The sequence below is a fragment of the Pyrgilauda ruficollis genome, unplaced genomic scaffold (genome assembly GCF_017590135.1).
Source record: "Pyrgilauda ruficollis isolate IOZ18807 unplaced genomic scaffold, ASM1759013v1 scaffold188, whole genome shotgun sequence".
NCBI lineage: Eukaryota > Metazoa > Chordata > Aves > Passeriformes > Passeridae > Pyrgilauda > Pyrgilauda ruficollis.
Window position 1 is genome coordinate 111,495 of NW_024517873.1, and position 17,992 is coordinate 129,486.

The 17,992-nt window shown below is 61.4% G+C and overlaps 3 protein-coding genes across 4 annotated transcripts; all 3 read right to left on the minus strand.

Annotated features, from left to right (window-relative positions):
• Positions 1 to 3,458: 3,458 nt before the first annotated feature.
• On the minus strand, positions 3,459 to 7,346 carry SMIM24 (small integral membrane protein 24). 2 transcript variants are annotated; one of them, XM_041465307.1, is made up of 4 exons: positions 7,040 to 7,346; positions 5,023 to 5,140; positions 4,871 to 4,909; positions 3,459 to 4,682 (listed from the first exon to the last, which is right to left on the minus strand). In XM_041465307.1, the coding sequence occupies exons 1-4, from the start codon at positions 7,131 to 7,133 to the stop codon at positions 4,586 to 4,588; spliced, it is 348 nt and encodes a 115-aa protein (XP_041321241.1). In that variant the 5' UTR covers positions 7,134 to 7,346; the 3' UTR covers positions 3,459 to 4,585. The 2 variants fall into 2 exon arrangements, with proteins under 2 accessions (XP_041321241.1, XP_041321242.1); XM_041465308.1 differs by lacking the exon at positions 7,040 to 7,346 and adding an exon at positions 5,529 to 6,748.
• A 2,110-nt stretch (positions 7,347 to 9,456) lies between these two features.
• DOHH (deoxyhypusine hydroxylase) lies at positions 9,457 to 12,930 on the minus strand. Its single transcript, XM_041465297.1, has 5 exons — positions 12,875 to 12,930; positions 12,236 to 12,563; positions 11,767 to 11,843; positions 11,355 to 11,592; positions 9,457 to 10,548 (listed from the first exon to the last, which is right to left on the minus strand). Exons 2-5 carry the CDS (start codon positions 12,507 to 12,509, stop codon positions 10,232 to 10,234), a joined length of 906 nt encoding a protein of 301 aa, XP_041321231.1. The 5' UTR covers positions 12,510 to 12,563; positions 12,875 to 12,930; the 3' UTR covers positions 9,457 to 10,231.
• A 50-nt stretch (positions 12,931 to 12,980) lies between these two features.
• Positions 12,981 to 16,756, minus strand: LOC121352396 (protein ANTAGONIST OF LIKE HETEROCHROMATIN PROTEIN 1-like). The gene is made up of 2 exons (XM_041465296.1): positions 16,373 to 16,756; positions 12,981 to 15,159 (listed from the first exon to the last, which is right to left on the minus strand). The coding sequence occupies exons 1-2, from the start codon at positions 16,571 to 16,573 to the stop codon at positions 14,041 to 14,043; spliced, it is 1,320 nt and encodes a 439-aa protein (XP_041321230.1). The 5' UTR covers positions 16,574 to 16,756; the 3' UTR covers positions 12,981 to 14,040.
• Between the last annotated feature and the right edge of the window lie 1,236 nt (positions 16,757 to 17,992).

Genomic DNA, 17,992 nt, shown 5'->3' on the forward strand with positions numbered 1-17,992 from the left:
ACCGATTTTCCCCCTCAGAAACGTCTTCCAGTTGGTAATACCGATGCATCCTCTGCGCCAACACACCGGAATATGCAATAGCTGTGGGGGGGGCCGGCCGGGGGGGCGGCCGCCCCTTTGCTTTGCCTCTCTTTTCTTTGTTTTCCTTCCCTTTTGGGGGGTTTTGATTTGTTTTTTCTGCTTCCAGCAACCAAAGGCAGCGAGGCGGGAGGCGGCAGGGACCCCTGGGCCAGAGGCCCCGCAGAAGTCGGGGGCACGCGGTGTCCGGGCGCGGCAGGACTGGCCGGGGTGTGCTGGGCTCCGTGCGGGAGGAGCGGGGCTGCAAACCCGCAGGGCCGATCCCGGGGCGGGCCAAGGCTCCCCCCGCTCCCCCTTAGGGAACCCCCACTTTTTAATTGGTTTTCAGCGGGCCGCAGGGCCGGGAGGGCTGAGCCCGGCTGCTCTCGTGACAGGAATGGAACCGTGTGAATGTAGCTGTGCCCCCCCCGGGCTGGTGTCGGGGGGTCTCAGCCTCCCCCCACCTCCACCCCATCGGCTTCATCCCCGGGGTCCGGCCGGCGCGGCGGGGAGCGGCAGGAGGTGCCTTCTTGCCGCCTCTCCCTGCTGTGCCCGCTGCCGAGCAGGGGCCCGACACCCCCTAAAAACCCTGAATTTGCCTTAAAACCCCAGCGTTCCGCCGGCTGGAGACCCCCGAGCTCCCTGCGGCTGAGAGCTGACGCGGGTTGTGACAGCGGTGGGCGGGTGGCACCGGCATCGCTGCTGCTCGGGCATGAAGAAACGTCGTCGTCAACAGTTTTTAATTTTTGTTTGTTTGTTTGTTTTGGTTTTGGTTTTTTGTTTTCTTTTTTTTTCTTTTTTTTGGTGTCCAAAAGTATTAGTGGGGGGTGACGGGGTGGTCGCGTCCCACCGGGTTTCGCCCACAGTTGAGGCTGGTTTGAGGGTCCCAGACCCTCGGGGGAGCCTTGGGAGACGCTTCTTTATGCAAGGTGCAGTATTGATTTCTGCAAGGACAATGCAAGGAGGGAGTGGGGCGGCGTCCGGGGAGGGGGGGGTGAAAAAAAGACGGGGAATAGAAGACAAAATTTTTAAAAAAGAGATTTTTTTTTTTTAATAGAAAAAAAAAAAAAAGAAAAGAAGGGGGTTAAGGCTGGAAAAGACTCAGCTCAAAGCAAAAAAAAATTAAAAAAAAAAAAAGCATTTTTAAACGGTGACAGTGACAGCGGAGGGAGGGAGCGGGGGGCACGGGGCAGCCCCTTCGGTCAGCCCCGGGGAGGCGAGGGGCGCTGGCGCCCCTCGGGCCTGGGCCCCCCCGCCCCGAGCAAGCCCCGGAGCCCCCTGTCCCCGCGGGGACACCGCCGGGCTCGTCCCCTGCCCCCTCTTTGCTGCCTCCCCACCCCGGGCCGGCTGCAAGTCCGGCCGGGCTGCGGCCGCAGCCCCCCAAAACCCGCCCTCGGCAAGAAAAGCACCTTAAACCAAATTTAAAAAGGCAAAAAAGAATCAACTCGACGCCCCCCAGCCCGTAGGGCGGCACTGGGGGGGGCGTGCCGGGGCTTCCCCTTGCGGGGCCGGGGAGCCCCCCGTGCCCCGGGGTCTTTGCACTGCTCCCCCGACACCCCCGGGGCCGCACCCCCGGCTCTGCCCAAAGGGAATATGCAACACCCCCGGTCCCTCCGCGGGGGAGGGGGACACCACTCATTTTTATGATTTCTATTTTTTTAATCATTCTCCCTTCTTTTTTTTTATCTTCTGGCGGCCTCGATGGCCACGGTCGGGGTGAGCGCAAAGGCGGGGTGAGCACCCCATCCCTGGGGAAGCTCTGGGGGGGTCCCCCGCAGGATGGGGATACGAGGGGGCTCCGCTCGACAATCACCGCGGGGGTTTCATGCACTACAGTCTCTCCTAGAGGGTTTTTAGTCGGGCTCGTCGGCTTAAAAAATTAATTAAAATAGTCCTTGTGACCTATAAATAAAACAAATAACCTGTACATATATATATATATATATCTATATATATATATATCTCCACATATATATATATGGGGCTGCAGGGCCGGGGGAGGGCGCGGGCCCCCACACAGTTAAGGTACTTTAAATCGCAAAGGAATATATATATATATATATATATAAAATCTCATATATATATATATATATACATACATATATATATATGTATATATATGCCTTGTTTGGTGGGGTTTGGGCTTTTTCTTCTTTTTTTTATTTTGGTTTTTCTTTGTTTTTTTTTGTTTTGTTTTGTTTTGTTTGTTTTGTTTGGGGTTTTTTTGTTTTGTTTTGTTTGTTTGTTGGTTTGGGTTTTTTTTCTTTTTTGTTTTGTTTTGTTTTGTTTTGGTTGGTTTTTTTGTACTCGGAGTTTGGAATTTGCTGCTTTCTGCCCCCCCCCGGGTATCCCGCCACCGGCTGGGATGGGTGCCCCCGGTGATGGGTGCCCTGGGAGAGACCCTCTGGGTGCCCTGTGCGGTGCCCGTGGATATCACTGTGGGTGCTCCAGGTGATACCCGCGGGTGCCCCACCTGGTGCCCATGGGGGTCCCACGGGTGTTCCAGATGATGCCCCTCTGGGTGTCCCCTGGCACCCCAGGTGATGCCCATGGGTGCTCCTCTGGATGCTCCAGGTGATGCCCACGGGGGCCTCTCTGGGTGCCCCAAGTGGTGCTCACGGGTGCCCCGCAGGGTGCCTCGAGCAATGCCCACCAATGCCCGTTCGGATGCCCCAGGCGATGCCCAGGGGTGCCCCGCTCCATGGGTGCCGCTCTGGGTACCCGCGTGCCCCGCTGGGCGTCCCGCGCGATGCCCGGGTGCAGGCGGGAGGTGGAGCCGGGCTTGGGGGAAATCCCACCCCTGGGCAAAGAGCGGCAAAAGGACAGAAACCGCCCCAAAAAGGCGCCGAGGCGGCAGCCGGCCGGACCGCGCCTCTTACCCAAACCAAAAATCCCGCCGCAGTGCCTCCGCGCCGCCGGCTGCCCGCCCGCCTTTTCGGGGGGTCCCCGCTGCCCCGGGGGCCGGGGGTGCCCCCTCCCCGCAGTTATATTTTACTCGTTCGCCGGATTCTCGCTTTCGCTTTGCCGCAGCCGATACACACCGCGAGCGCACCAGGGCCGCGAGCCGGGGCCGGGCCCCCCGCGCCCCCCGCGCCCCCTGGCCCCGCATGACCCCCCCGAGCCCCCGCTCGCCTCCCTGGTGCTTCACGATATTTGATTATACCATTGTACGCAGCCATTACCGATAGCGCCGCTCCTGCCTACATACACTTACTGACCCTGATACGGATTTTGGGGTGTTTTTTTTTTTGGTTTTCTTTTTTGTTTTGTTTATTTTGTTTTGGTTTTGTTTTTTGTTTTTTTTTTTTCTTCCCGTTGTTTTTTTTTCTTCTGTTGTTGTTGTTGTTCCCCCCCTCCCCTATGCAAAAAAGAGAAAAAAGAGACAAAAAAGAAGAAAAAAACAAAAAAGAAAAAACTGACACACAAAAAAAAGATTAAAAAATGAAAACGAAAAAAAAAGACCAAAAAAAAAAATGTATAAAAATTAAACAAGCTATGCTTCAACTCCAGCTCGCCTCCGCCCTTCCTTCGCTGCCCCGGGGGAACTGAGGCACGGTGCCCAAGCGGGGAGAACACGGGTGTCCCGGCGGAGGAGGAGGGCACGGGGGGCACTGGGGAGAGCGGAGCCTGCCCCGCAGGGACACCCAGCACCGCCGCGGAGGGAGCCGCAGCCGTGGCCGCCCTTGGCCCGGCAGAGCAGGGTGGCGGAGCCGGGAGCCCGCAGCGCGCAGCCCCGGCCGCAGGCGGCGGGGACGGGACATGTGGGGACAGGACATGGGTGGGGGCAGCCGCGCTTCACGTGGGAGTTCGGAGCTGCTGCCACTTCCTCTGCTTCAGACCTTGGCCACGGGACGTCACCACCTCGTGCACGTGACGTCACCGCCTGGCGGAATGACGCCGCTGTCGTCACCCGTAGATCGGCGTTGGCCGAAGCTGCGCTTCACCCCCGCGCTGCCCACAGTCCCTGTCCCCAAGCGCTGCTCAGGAAAGCCTCAGGGCGAGGCCCCCCACCCCCCGTGTCCCCTCGGTGCCCACCCCTCGGTCCGGGCTGGTCTGGCAGCGATGTGGCCGGAGAGCCCCTCCCGCCCTGCCGAGGTCAGCGGGGTCTGGCAGCTTGGAACTTGCCATTGTCCCCTGCCCGAGTGGCACCCAGGGGTGCCGGACAGCCCCCTCCCCGCACGGTGACACAACACGCTTGACGCCGGGGTAGGCTGGGGAAACCTTTAGTGGGCACGTCTGGGGAGGGGGCTGTCGTTGTCCCCCCGGGCCGGGACCCCCGCCGGCCCAGGGTCGGGGGGCACGGGGAGGCCCCGCTGCCGCCCGCGGCCGCCGCCCTCCCTGCTCAGCTCCGGCGAGCGGGCGATCCGCGCCGGGTCTTGGTCACAGCCGGGCCGGCCGCGGGGCGGGAGGTGCCACGGTGGCCGCGGCTGCCGCCGAAACCCGGGGCGGATCCGCGCCCCGCGGACGGGGTGAGGGTGCGGCGCCCGTCAGAGGCGCTCCGGAGCGGGCAGAGAGGTGCGGGGGGCACTCAGAGGGACGTGGCCGTGGCCTTGCTCTGCTGCTTGTCGTCCTTCAGCTCTTCCCAGTCCTCAGCTGCCGGGTTGACGTGGCCGGAGCGCTCCAGCCTGCGGGAGGGACGGATCGTCGGTCAGCCGGGCACTGCACCGGCACCGCGGCCGTGCCCCGGTGAAGGGCACCGCGGCACGGCCGCCTCCAGCCATGCCGAGGGCACAGCCGGAACGTAGCCCTCGAGAGAATCCGAGCTCCGGTGGGGGGGGTCCCGGTGCTGCCCGCGGCACCCGGGCTGTGGTACCTGTCAGTCTCCAGGGTCTCCGGGTTGTCGTTTTCCTTCCTGCGAGGGGAGAGAGGCTGAACGGTGCCCGGGGACAACCCTGCCCCAGCCCATGGCAACCTTCCAGCAGTTTTCCCCTGGCCACCACCCCCTGCCCCCCACACCAATCCAACCTCTTCTTCCTGAGACTCCAGAGCCGGTTAACGAGCAGCACCACGAAGACGACGAAGAGGAAGACGACGACGGCCGTGAGGCCAATGAGCCATGGCTGCAGCACCTTGGGGCCCGTGCCTGCATGGCCAGGGAAGGGAAAAGACAGGGATGGGGACAGCTTCAGGGGAGCTCCGTCCTTCAGGGGATGGGACCCCCCCTCAGGACCTGGTGGGGATGGGACATTGGCAGACACTCACTGTTCCCCCTTCCCAGTGTCCCTTGGGTACCAAGGAAGCCACTCCCGACACAGCTCACCTGTCACCAGTGCAGTGGGGAGCACTGGGGCAGCAGGTGGGTGTCTCCAGATCTTTCTGCTCTACCCCCAAAAGTTACTGTTGGAGCACTGGGACAGACTGGTCCCACTGGAAAGGTCTCCCAGGAGCTGATCTGATGCCTGAGGGGAGGCCTGGCCACCTCCCCAGATATCCCAGGGCACAGCGGCACAGAGGGGCACGGGGGCACCTACCAGCCTGTCCCTGGGCAGTGGAAGCGAGGACGAGCAGGAGCAGGAGCGAGAGGGGCTGCAAGAGCTTCGGCATTTTTGGGCGGAGAGCTGGGGCACGTCTGGATCCTGCTCCTGGAGGTGAGCTTTTGTCACCTGCTGCTATCGTGCCTGCACTCTGCACCCAAGGCAATGAGCGCCTTTATTGGCCCCAAGAGGACAAAGTGGCACCACGCACCATGGCAACGTGACTCCTGTCACCCCTGGCAGGTGGTACCACTCCCCTGGCTCAGGCACCGGCACCCCACCACACCCAGCGGCCACCACCTCCGGGAGCACAGTGGCAAAGGACAGGCATGTCCCTGTGCCCAGGACTGGGGACCACCCCCAGGGTAGGCAGGTGGATAGAGGCAGGGACAGACAGGCAGGAGGCTGGGTGGGTGCACATGTGGAAGAACAGATGGGTGATGGGGTGGAGAAGCACCCACCCTGCCTGGCTCCCCCTATCCCAGCTGGCAGGGCTGGGGCAGATCCCATGGGGATGGGGCGGCACAGAGGGGTGGGCAATGCCAGGCCACCCCCAGCCCTCCCCTGGGCACGAGCCAGCTGCCCCCAGACAATCTCAGATGGGACCCCATCATGTCCTCAGGGAGTGTGTGCGTGCATACTGTCGAGAGTGAAATACTGACAGGGTTAGCTCAGGGAGACCACAGCAGGGTGCCCACCCACCAGGGCACAAAGAAAAGTGAGGCAGAGAGTGGCCACCAGTACCCCAGGGAAGGACAGTGGACTTTGGCAGGGCCACCCTGCCTGTGGCAATTCCTCAAGGGGTTGAGAAGAAGACTGGGGGCACAGGGATCCAGCTTCAACCTGGGTTTAAGACAAGGGCTGCAGGTCCATAAAACAGCCCCCATGCCCAGTGCCCTTATCCAGAACCCAAGTGAGGCTTCAGGGTGCTTTGTCCCCCAAGACTGGTTTGGGGCCACCTCTGCGTGCCACTGAGCATGGTCTAGCAGTGCCAAGGCACTGAGGGGGTGGTGGGGGCACAGCCAGCCTCAGCATCCAGCTGTCCATCCATCTATCCCTACCCATGTGCCCACGCTGACGTGGCCCATCCAGAGGGGTATCCATGTTTCCATGTGCATGTGTGCACCCGTGTCCATGCCCCCTGCCACCATTGGCTGTGCCCCCACACCATGGGTTTGCACCCTCAAGCACCCCCCTTTATACACCCATGTGCCCATGGCCAGGGGTGGCATGGCTGTGCCAAGGGGTGCTGTCACCCCAGGCAAAGCCAGCCCTGCCACCCCCCACGCTGTGCTGGGCCAAGGGGTGAGCAACGCTGGGGCAAGTGGCTTTATTGGTGTGATAGCCCAGGAGAAGCCCCGAGAGCAGCGCTAGGGCTGGGCAGGGAGGGGGAGGCTGTGTGCCAGGGCTGGGCAGTGCCTTTGGCCAGAGCCACACTGTGACACAATGGTCAGGCAGGACTGCAGGGTCCTGCTGGTGGCAGGGGTGTCCCCTGACCCTAGAAAAACCTCTTCTTGGGGGAGTTGGCAAAGGAGATGGAGCTGCGTGGAGCGAGCAGCTGCAGCGGGATGTCCGTGCCGGGCAGGATGCCGCTGCCTTCATCCTCCACCTTCTGCTCCACCAGCACCTCGTCGTCCTCCAGCCACTCTGCCTCCAGCACGGGGCCTTCAGCCATCCCTGCCTTCTCCTCCGGCTTGGGCCCAAATGCCCAGTCTGCAGGGGCAGAGACGGAGCTGTCAGCAGCACCAGCCTTCCCACAGCACAGTCTCAGGTGGGGGGATCCCCCTGGCCCCCTGCCCACCCCAAAGCCCGACCCCGCTGTGGGTAACACTCACCGGCGAAGTCGTGCACCAGGTCCTTGATGAGGTGCCCCACGATGGCATATGCCACCAGCAGCACCAGCGTTGCTGCCATCATCAGGTACAGGACATAGCGGGGCAGGTGGATGCTGTCCAGGGCAGGGGGCTTGTAGTCCACGTACAGCACCCCGTCCTCCTCAGGGGGGGACTGCAGCAAGTGCCGTGGCCCCTGTGCCCCTCCGGTGCCAGGGAGGGGGATACCCCCTGCCAGGGCCATGGCCAGCTATCCCTGCACTCCACCCTAAGCCACTGAAACCTCTGCCACACAGGGGACTGCAGGGCGGGAAGTGGCATCAGGGTCCACAAAGCTCCTTGGTGCTGTCAGCTCACAGTGGCAGTGACACTCACCCAGCGACAGAGCTGTGTTGCTGAGAAGGAGCTTAGCACCTGCTAATCCAGGCACAGCCTGGCTGCCTCAGCATGGGAGGTGACCAGCAGGCTCCAATGTGGGTCAGAGTCCCCAAATCCTGCCCCTCTGGGAGCACCACTGGTACCCCTGCCCCCCTGGGAGTGGGGAGTCACTGGAGCAGCTGGAGAACTCCCCAAGACAGGAATGGGGAGGGATGCCCAAGGTCTTTCTCCCTCCCCTGGGCTGGGTTAAATCCCTCAGCAGGCCCCGGATCCCTGGAGCAGATGGCTGAGATCGCAGAGGACACAGCACCCCCTTGGAGCTGGAGGTGATGGGCAGAGGGGATGGGGATGCAGCCTCAGCCACGGGGGCTCCCACGGGCCCCTCTGCTGTACAGGGAAGCAGTCCATGACAAGAGGCTGTCACCTTCCCAGATGGCTGCCACCTGGCCACGTGTCACCCCAGCACCCAGAGTCACCTCCCCAAGGCAGAGCAGCCTGCAGGGGGGGGGGGGGGGGGGCCGAGTCCATGCTTCCCCCAAAAGCAATTCTCCCCCCACCAAGAGGGTGCAGGTTTTAGCCCAGATCAGCAGCAGCTTTGAAGAAATCCCAAAGCCTTCCCAGCACAGGTTGGAGGTGCTGGTGGAGTTCAGTGCCAAGTTAAGGCTCGAGGCTGAGCCCTGCTCCACTCCAGCACCTTTCAGCTCTGCTGCACCTGGTCACCCCTGCCCAGATCCCAGCCTCAGAAATGCATTTTGTTCCAGTTTTGTCTTAAAAGGTGTTGGGGGTGCAGAGACAAATGTTGGCACATAATGATTGGGAAACAGCCCTGCAAGGTCTGATTGAGTCTCCTGTGGAAAATCTGGAGAGCAAAGGTGGGGGCGGCCAAGGTGATAAGTGGGGACAAACAGCCTGGCAAACTCCAGCTGTGCTGGAGCTCACGTGCCAAGGGAACAGTGAAAATGATAACGTGGCCTGGGGGAAGTCACCCATCTCACTGTGCTGGGGATGGATATGACACAGGGACACCCCACAGCCCAAAGTGGTCCTGCACATCACCCAGGGGCTATGGAGGGTGAGGGAAAGGGGACAAACAACCCATAACAGCAGCTGACTCCAAACAGTGTGAAAACATCAGATGTTTGTCCCCTGTGCTGGGGAAGTGCAGTCTGGAGCCCCTCACCCTCCCCATCACATATATGTGACCCTACTGACATGTCACTGACTTAGTGTGTACAGGTGACCAAAACTGGTCACATCTTGACTAAGAGCCCTTTCCATCAGGTCTTGAACTGGGTCAGACTGGGCCATGGCCAGGGCTGCCCCTTGGCTGTGACCCTGAGCACCAGAGCCCTGAGGAAGCTGAGCTGGCTTCAGGGACTAAGAGGATTGAGCCTGGGAGTGACTCACAGGGAGCCCTTGGACAAGGGGAAAAGGTACGCCCAGCAGGATGCCAGGCCCTGCAGGGCAGTGGGACCTACCAGGGCACCTCAGACAGATCATCCTCCTCCCCAGGGCTGGGGGTTTCACCTCATGCCATCAGGGACCCCACTCCCTGCTCCTCCCAGTGTGGCTGGATTCCATTTTAAAGATCCTTTCCCATCTCAATGGTTCTATGACTTCATTTTGGCAGCCCCCAGCCTCCTGCCCAGGGCTTGACCCCACTGGGTGCACTCCACACCTGGGCACAGGTAAATCACAGCTCAACTCATTCCAGCTTCCTGTGCCACTGCTTTATTCCCTGCCAAACCCCAAACCCCATTGCCCAGGCTGGGCTGACTGAGGGATTTGGGTGCCAGCAGCAGCCTCAGCCCTCCTGGCCTTGGTTAAACACAGACAAAAGCCCAGGCAGGCTCTGCCTCACCCTGCCCACCCTAATGGCAGCGCCCTTCCCTGCAGAAGAAACCCCAGCCATATCTTCCCAACTTTGCCATGAAATAACCCCCACCCTAGGGCAGAGGCTGCCACAGGCTCAGCTCCAGCTTGTCCCAACAGGTGAAGCCAAACCCACTGCGCGGGCGAGGAGGGCCCCGGCTCGGTACCATCACTGAAGCAATTTTGAAGCATCCTACCACCACAGCCCACAGAGTGGGTGCCCAAAGCCCATCCTAGCCCCCAGCAAAGCTCAGCTGCAGAGAACGGAGCTGCCGACGGGGCAGTGCCAACCCAGGGCAGGCCCAAGCCCTGCAGAGCTGCAGCAGGCTCTGACGTGCCAAGCAGAGCCCACCTGGTCCAAGCCCCAAGCCATGCTGCGGGCAGGCAGCGCTGATCCTGGCAGGGAAAAAGGGCAGATCCAGGAAACAGGAGCTGGCAAGGAGTGGTGGGGAGGCAAGTAGCAGCTCAGCCTGGATTTGGAGGGAAAAGGTGGCTGTAATTGTGCCAGAGAGCAAACCCAGCCCCTCCTCCAGCTCTGCGTGGCAAGGCACGGATCCGCCATTGGCAGCAGGAGGGGGTGGGAGGCGGCACACCCCCCCCAGTGCCCCCAGTCCAGGCTCAGGAGGAGGCCTGCAGCTTGCAGAGCCCGTCGGCGTACTGGAACTGGGCGCCGTTCTCATACTCGTACATGTCCAGGGCCACCTGGCAGCTCTCGCGCACCACGCGCTCCTCGTCGCCGGCGAAGGCGCGCAGGGCCCGCAGGCAGGAGGGCCGGGCGATGGAGCCCAGCGCCTCGGCGCACTCGTGCCGCACCATGGGGCTCTCGGCGCGGCTGCACAGCGTGGCCGTCAGCTGAGGGACGCACGCCTCGTCCTGCAGCTGCCCCAGCACGTAGCCGATCTCGTGGCGGAACAGCGCGCTGCCGCAGCGCAGCCCTGCGGGGAGGGGACAGTGAGCTGGGATGCCCCAAAATTCACCAGGATGTCCCCAACATGCCAGGATGTCTGGATGGAGCCCCCACCTGAAAGCTGGGGATGCCAAGGGTCACCGCCCCAGCCCCATGTACAGGAAGGGGTATCCCACCCTGCTCCCTGATCCCACCCTGCTCCCTGATCCCAGCCCAGTCCCAGAGCCTCCTTTGATGGCAGCACCCACCCCCCAGCAGAGCTGCTGCTCTCCGCCTGCCCAGGTTCTGCCCCACCACATGATGTTCCGGGGGATGGCAGCATGGCCAGGGACTCCAGCGCTCCGGGACCAAGCAGCTGGAGCAGGAGCTGACAAATCCCATCTTATGGACCTCAACAGTCCCAGATGGCTGGAGAGCCTGACCCACTTCCCTCGGGCTGGGGTGACTCCAAACAGTTCTGGGGCTGTGGTCTGCCCCTTTCCCACTCAGGGACATTCCCCTCTCCAGAACTATTCCCAAACAGCAGCAGCCCTTGACCTTCCAGGCCAGGAGAGCATGACCCCAAAACCCCAAGGCCAGGTCTGAAATGGGTCAGACCAGCTGGTCCCAGACCATGATCACAGCCGGTGCCCTCCATCCTTCAGGGAAGGGGGTCTGGAGGACCTTTCAGGCAAGGGGACTCTGGAACAGCAGAGACCACCCAGCACTCTGTAATGTAGCAGGGAACAGCAGCCCTAGACACAAACACGTGAGAGCAGCTCTGGCAGTCCTAGATTTGGGAAGGGCTCGTCCCAGATTAGCCCGGACAGACCCACAGCAAGGACAGGCACTCACCTTCTGCCAGTGCCAGCACAGCAGCCTGGCCCCCCACATTCCGTAGAGCAAACATGGCCCGGTAGCGCTCAAACAGCTCCTGGGACTCATCCAGGAGGATCTCCCGGAGCTTGGCAACATCCGTCTCCTCAGCGGGGGGAGCAGGATCTACAGACAGGTACGGGCTGCTGCCTGGCTTCTCCTTGTTGTTCTGCAGCCACTCCAGCCTCCTCACGGCCAGCTGACACGTCTCTGCCACCTGTGGGGACAGGGACACAGCCCCAGCTGCAGAACAGCACTGGACAGCGCCAGGAGAACCCCAGCACACAGCAGGATGTCACTGCGATGTCCCCACCAACCTGGCCAGCACAGGACTCGCCTCCGAGACCAACAGTGCTGCATCCCAGAGGAAATGACCCCTCGGGAAGCTCACCTCAACCACAGGATCCTGGGAATAGCGTTTCAGGATATCCAGCACGTCAGGGTTCCCAATAGCACCCAGGGCTTCACCTGAAGGGAGTATCAGGATGTTATCAGGGTGTCTGTGTGAGAAGAACCCTGCTGTGTCCTCTGGCAGTGCCTTGCCTTGCTCTAAAACACAGACACAGGCCTAACTGACCAATCCCAAATGGGGCAAATGTGGACACAGGCGAGACTGACCAATTCCAAACAGGACAAACACGACGGGAGAAGCCTGTCCAGCAGGAACACCGGAGCCTGGCCAACCTGTCCAGTCAGGTGTGGCCAGGGAAGGTGGTGAGATGTTACGTGACTCAGGGTTTGACATCCAAGCCGGATCAGGCCCCCACGAGCTGCTCTGTACAGTGGGGAAAGCACCCCAGGCCCCACTTGCCAGCCAGCCCCCTCCCCTGCCCCCAGAGCCGCAGGAGCTGCTGCCGTACCTGCCTCGTGCCGGACCATGGGCTCCTGGGCCGTGTCCTCCAGCACGCGGACGAGCACCGGGATGGCCGCCTCGTCCTGCATCTGGCCCAGGCAAAAGGCCAGCTCGTGCTTCAGCAGCGCCGAGCCGTCCCCAAAGGCGCGGCTGATCCACTCCACGGCCGCGCGGCCGCCCAAGTTCCGCAGGGTGAAGAGGGCCCGGAACCGGGCGGGCAGCGGCTGCGCCGCGTCCACCAGCGTGCGGCCAATGGCCTCCACCTCCTGCTCCGTCACCATGGCGCGGACGGGTCCGGGCACGCTGGGGGCTCGGGTGGCTCCTCGGTCACACTCCTGCGTCCGGGGAAAGGAGTCAAGGTGCGCCCTCAGCCTCCAGCGGGTCCCGTGGCCGGGGGCAGGGCGGGCGGGAAGGGCCGCGGCCCGGCCCGTGCCGGAGAACCGGACCCTAGGGCCGGGGCTGACCCCACAGCGCGTGTGCTCGGACACTCGGTTTCACCGGATACTCGGGACGGACACAGACCGCCTGCCGCGACCGCGCTGGGCGGAGCCCCCGAGTCAGCGGAAGCAGGGCCCGAGAGGAGCCGCGGGATCGGAGGATCCCCGGGGGTGCGGGGAGAGCCCGGCAGTGCCGGCACTACACTCACCGCGCGCCGCCATCTTGCTGCTCCGCCACGTGACCGCCCGGCAGGCGCCTGCGCAATACGCATAGGAGGCGCCCACGAGGGGGCGCTGCCTCCCCTCCACCTGAGGGCGCTGCGGCCGCCAGGGGGCGCTGCCCAGCATGGCCGGGCCCGGGCAGCGAGCGCAGAGCCGGGCGGGGCCACGGGAACCGAGCCACAGACCCCTCCGGAGAGGGGCTGGGGGTGACAGCCTGGGCAAACCCATCCAGAGAGGGGCTAGGGTGTTCCAAGGAGGGCAAAATTCCTCTGGAGAGGGGCAGGGGGTGCCAGGCTGGGCAAACCCCTCTGGAGAGAGGCTGGGGATGCCAGGCTGGGCAAGGCCCACCCTGAGAGGGGCCTGGGGGTGTTCCAGGCTGGGAGAAATCCCACCGGAGAGGGTTCAGGCAGTGCCAGAACCCTGAGGCAAACACCACCCTGAGAGGGACCTGGGGTGTGAGACTGGACAAAATCCCTCAGGAGAGGGGCCAGGGATGCCAGGCTGGGCAAAATCCCACTGGAGAAGAACCGGGGGTGTTCCAGGCTGGGTGAACCTCTCCAGAGGGGGGTCAGGGTGTTCCAGGCTGGACGAACCTGTCTGGAGAGAGGCCAGGTGTGCTAGGCTGAGCAAAACCCCTCTGGAGAGGGGCTGGGGGGTGCTAGGCTGGACAAACCTCAGGGCAGCACATCCCTGAGTTTGTGGATGCAGCTTAATTCCAGGCTGGTGTCAGCCCTTGCAAGCCATTGCTCCACTTCTTCCTTCCCTCTCCTTCCCATGTGTGTTTACGCAGCAACTTTCAAACCTCCAAAGGAGTTTCGCCTTATTTCAAGGGTCCTGTTGATTTTGGTCTAATGGAAAGGCTTTGAGACAGAGGAAAGAGAGATCCCAGCAGCCGCCTCCTCCCAGCCCCAATCCCCACTGTACTCCCGCAGCACACAACACACCACCAAACAGTTTAGATCCTGGGAGAGAGAATGAGAACAAAATACATTCCACTGCCTGAAACTTCGACAGCAAACCCAGGACGAGCGTGACACGGCCGCCCCTCCCCGCCCTGGGCCCTCCTGGTACAGCTGGTAGCACTGGGCCAGTTTGCCAGAGTCCACGGTGAGTCTGCAAGCAGGGATGTGCAGGGCAGCTGCTCCCGGGCCCATCAGCCCTCCCCGCAGCTCTCGAAGTACTGGCACATCAGCTCCCGCACTTGCTCAGCCCGGTTGTCCTCCATGGCGGCCGGCGCGGGCTGGCAGGGCTTGGGCAGCTCGGTGGGCTCGGTGCCCTCCAGCCACTCCTCGTTGAAGGGGTTGTCGTGGGCCTCGCAGACGTTGTGCAGGATGCAGCAGGCGAGGACGAGGGTGGGCAGCAGCTCCAGGCTGCAATCGTCACACTTGAGGAGGATCTGCCAGCGCGCCTTGAGGCGCAGGAAGGCGTTCTCGATCACGCTGTGGGCCCGCTTCAGGCGGTAGTTGAACTGCAGCTGGCGCTGGGTCAGGTTCTCATCCTCCTGGTAGGGCTTGAGGATCCAGTCTTGCAGGGGGTACGTGGCATCGCCCAGCAGCACGTACTTCTGTGCCTTCCCCATGAAATGCTTGGGAGGGTTGGGGCACAGCCGGCCCTCCTTGGCCAGCACCCACAGGCTGGAGCTCTCCAGGACCGCGCTGTTCTCCATGCTGCCTGGAAAGGCGGTGGAGACGTCCCAGAACTGCCCCAGCCCATCCACGGTGGCCTGCGTGAGGATGGAGTGCCAGCCCTGGCCGTTGCAGTAGTCGGCGGTGAGGCGCAGGGGCGGGTGGATGGGGATGTGCAGGCTGTCCAGCGCCCCGATGCAGTGCGGGAAGCCCCAGCGTGTGCAGAAGATGCGCGCCATGTTCTCCAGCTCCTTCTCGTCAGGCAGCCGGAGGTAAAGCGGCTTCAGCAGCAGGACGACAGCATAGCTCACCTCCCGGACACAGCTCTGCACCGTGGAGGGCCCCACGCCAAAGAGCGGGCTCAGAGTCTGGTACTCCACGTTGGTGGCCAAGTGCCACAGGGCCACAGCCACCCTTTTCTCCAGTGGCAGGGTGGGGTGGAAGTGGGCGCTGTGCGGAGCCAGCCCAGGCCGCAGCTGGTTGCAGATGTAGAAGAAAGTCTCCTTGGACATCCGAAACTTCTCCAGCCAGTCCTGGGGCCCAAACTCCTTCAGGACCACCTGCTCCCACCAGTCCGTGCTCCTGAGGCTGGGCCAGGCGCGGGGGTAGAAGCAGCAGCTGGTTCTCCTCCTGTGAGCGATGAGGAGCTGCAGTGCAGGGGAGAGACAACAGCGGTGTGAGACAGCGCTTCCCTGCACTTCACTGGGACCCGCTTCTGAAGGCCAGCCAGCTCAAGAGACTTGCTCAAGGCAGGAGGATGGCCAGTGCCAGGTGGCCAGTGGTCCCAACTGGTCTAACACCAGTCAAATCTTCCTGTTCCTGGGAAACCTCCCTGCAAACCCACCAGGCAGTAGGTGTGACTCCAGACAAAATGCTCAGGTGTTGCATATGGAGTTTTCTGGAAAAGCTCTTTTCTGGGGTGGCCATTCTCTCTGGGGGTTTGTATTTTAATGAGCATAGCTGGATTTCCAGCTGTTGAGGGAACTGTGGGCTAAGTCCTGATTTAGAAGGGGGAGAGAGCATCCCTCAAAGGTGGGAATCATGATTTGGAAGGGGAAGCTCCTGGCCTCTCCACAGGAATTGTTTTTCTGTTATTAAATTCTACAGTGCAACTTTAAGCTAAAAAGAAGCTTTAGTCACATTCAGCCACTGCCCAGGCCAGCAGGTTCCTCATGTTCCCTCCCAGCTTGTCCTTGCAGACAGGGATCTCTTGTATCCCCCATTGCATCCCCCACCTTTGATGTCACCCCCATGCCCGCTGCATCCACCATCCTTTGTGTCCAGGATCACATCCCATGTTTTCATGTCCCATCCTTTGTGTCCCTGTCTTTGTGTCCCACAGAACCCCCACGGTCCTCATCCTTTGTGATCTCTGTGTCCATGTCCTTTCTGTTCCACATCTCTGTGTCCATGTCCTTTCTGTTCCACATCCTGTGTTTTGGGTCTCACATGTCCCCCACCCTTTATGTCCCTCTTGTGACTTCCCCATGCTCCCTATCCTTCCCACCACTGTCCTTTGCATCCTGCACTCCCCCGTCAATTTTTTCTGCTCCTGTGACCTGTGTACCCCGTGTCCCAAATCCCGCATGTCCATGTGTTCCGTGTCTTACGATCCCCATCCTGTGTCCCCGTAATCTCTCCCGCATCCCCCCATCCTCCATGTCGTCGTGACCTCCGTTCGTCTCTTGTATCCCCCACCCTTTGTGTCCCCGTGATTCCAGCGACCCTCCCATCCTTTGTGTCCCCACGATCTCCACGCACCCCCCGCAGCCCCGCACCCTCGGTCCTCCATGACCCCGTCCCCGCGTGCGGTTCTCCCCGCGTCCCGTCCGGTCCCCCCCGCGGCCCCGCCCCGGTCACCGTCATGAGCCGTTTCTGCCGCTGGCTGTAGTAGTGCCGGAGCCAGGCGCGCCGCTGCGGCCCGTCCCAGCCCCCGGCGCCGGCGCTGCTCCCGCTGCCGGCGCCGCTCCCGGTGCCGGTGCCGTTCCCGGCCATGGCCCCGGCGCGCCGCCGCCGCCGCCGCGCCAGCGCGCACAGGAGCACCAGCAGCCGCTCCCGCATTTTCAAATCGGGAGCCGGGGCCGCCCTGGAAGTGATCGGCGGCAGGGTCACGGTGGCACCGGGAGGCGGGACGGGGTGGCGCCGCTCCGCTCCGCGCGGCGCGGCTCTGCACGGCAGCGTACAGATGTGCCCATCCGTGCCTGCCGCTCACCGTACAGACATTCCCATCCCCACCGCACCGCACCGCACCCACCTGCCCATGCCATGCCCATGCCCATCCCCACAGCACCACCATCCCCATTCCCATTCCCATCCGTTCCTCTTCACACTGTTCTGCACAGCTCTGCCATCTCCATCCCTCACCAACTGACTAAACCACACCGTCCCATCATCCCCACCCTCACCACCATGCCCATTCCAACCCACTCACTTCCCAACTCTAGGCTGGGCTGGAAAAGGGTCACTAGGCTCAGCTGCAGCAAGGACTGGCACTACAGAAACAAGGAAAACCGCAGCAACAAAATCCCAAATCTGCTTTGGATTTGCAGGAAGGGTAGAAAAGGCTGGAAAATACTGGACAAATCTCAGCTTGGACAGGGACTGGCACCAGAGTGACAAAAGACCCAGCCACAGACAGGCAGTGCCAGTGCCCTGACGGTGCCTGGTGAAAGGAATAAGATGAATGTGTCTTTACAAACCAACTGTGTGAATCTGCTTGTAGATAGGGCCATGGACTTGTAGATAAGGAAGTAACTGGAGAAACTATCAGTTTCAGAAAGTGTTACTAATTCACAAGGACTGCTGCTCAGCCAAGGTCCTGCTACATTACTAAACATGGAGAAGAAGAACAAAGACAATAGAACTATGAATGTCCTATGTTAAACAAAGGGGTGATGCATATTAGAGAGGGACACACAGTAGGCAATTCAGGAAGTTTGTACTTTCCAAGTACCTCAGCCAGTGGAGAAATGGAGAGGGTGATGTGACCATAAAAACTAGGATAAAAAGGAGGCTGCGTCCCCCAACAATTTGAGAGGCCCCATGGGAAATGCCCCATGGTCTCTCTGTTCATGAATAAAGTTACAGGACTCCTCTGTCTCCTTTCTGGACATAAACCTCTGGTATCTTGAATTTTTCTGTACACCTGGGAGTAATGGCAGGGCTTGGATGGTACCCCAAAAGTGGTGCCTACACTCCCAAAGTCTGTTGGTTTTCTGGATGTGCCATGGCAGGGCAGATCCCACAGATCTCCTGAGACAATGGAGAATGTGGGAATGCCTGCAGGGAAGTTGCTGCGTTCCTCATGGCCTGAGCCCAGGATCTGTTAGAGGGAATCATCTTCAGTTCTGGAGGCACTTTGGGCACACAAGATCAGAAGGATCTAAAGAATCCATCACCCATAAGGGTGTTGGAGAGTGTCCAAAAGAGGGACACGGAGCTGGGGAAGGCTCTGAGGAGCAGCTGAGGGCACTTGGCTCG

Bases quoted from the DNA above. Each gene is read 5' to 3' on its own strand.
- SMIM24 (XM_041465307.1), bottom strand. From the start codon at position 7,133: ATGAAGGCAGCGGCATCCTGCCCGGCACGGACATCCCGCTGCAGCTGC. The intron at 4,910-5,022 runs GTTGGATTGGTG...CTCCCCTCGCAG, and splicing joins TGGAGTCTCAGGAAGAAGAG to GAAGGAAAACGACAACCCGG. The intron at 4,683-4,870 runs GTACCACAGCCC...TCCCTCCCGCAG, and splicing joins GAGACCCTGGAGACTGACAG to GCTGGAGCGCTCCGGCCACG.
- DOHH (XM_041465297.1), bottom strand. From the start codon at position 12,509: ATGGTGACGGAGCAGGAGGTGGAGGCCATTGGCCGCACGCTGGTGGAC. The intron at 11,593-11,766 runs GTGAGCTTCCCG...CTGTCCCCACAG, and splicing joins CCCAGGATCCTGTGGTTGAG to GTGGCAGAGACGTGTCAGCT. The intron at 10,549-11,354 runs GTGAGTGCCTGT...CCCTCCCCGCAG, and splicing joins TGTGCTGGCACTGGCAGAAG to GGCTGCGCTGCGGCAGCGCG.
- LOC121352396 (XM_041465296.1), bottom strand. From the start codon at position 16,573: ATGCGGGAGCGGCTGCTGGTGCTCCTGTGCGCGCTGGCGCGGCGGCGG. The intron at 15,160-16,372 runs GTGACCGGGGCG...CCTGCACTGCAG, and splicing joins GGCAGAAACGGCTCATGACG to CTCCTCATCGCTCACAGGAG.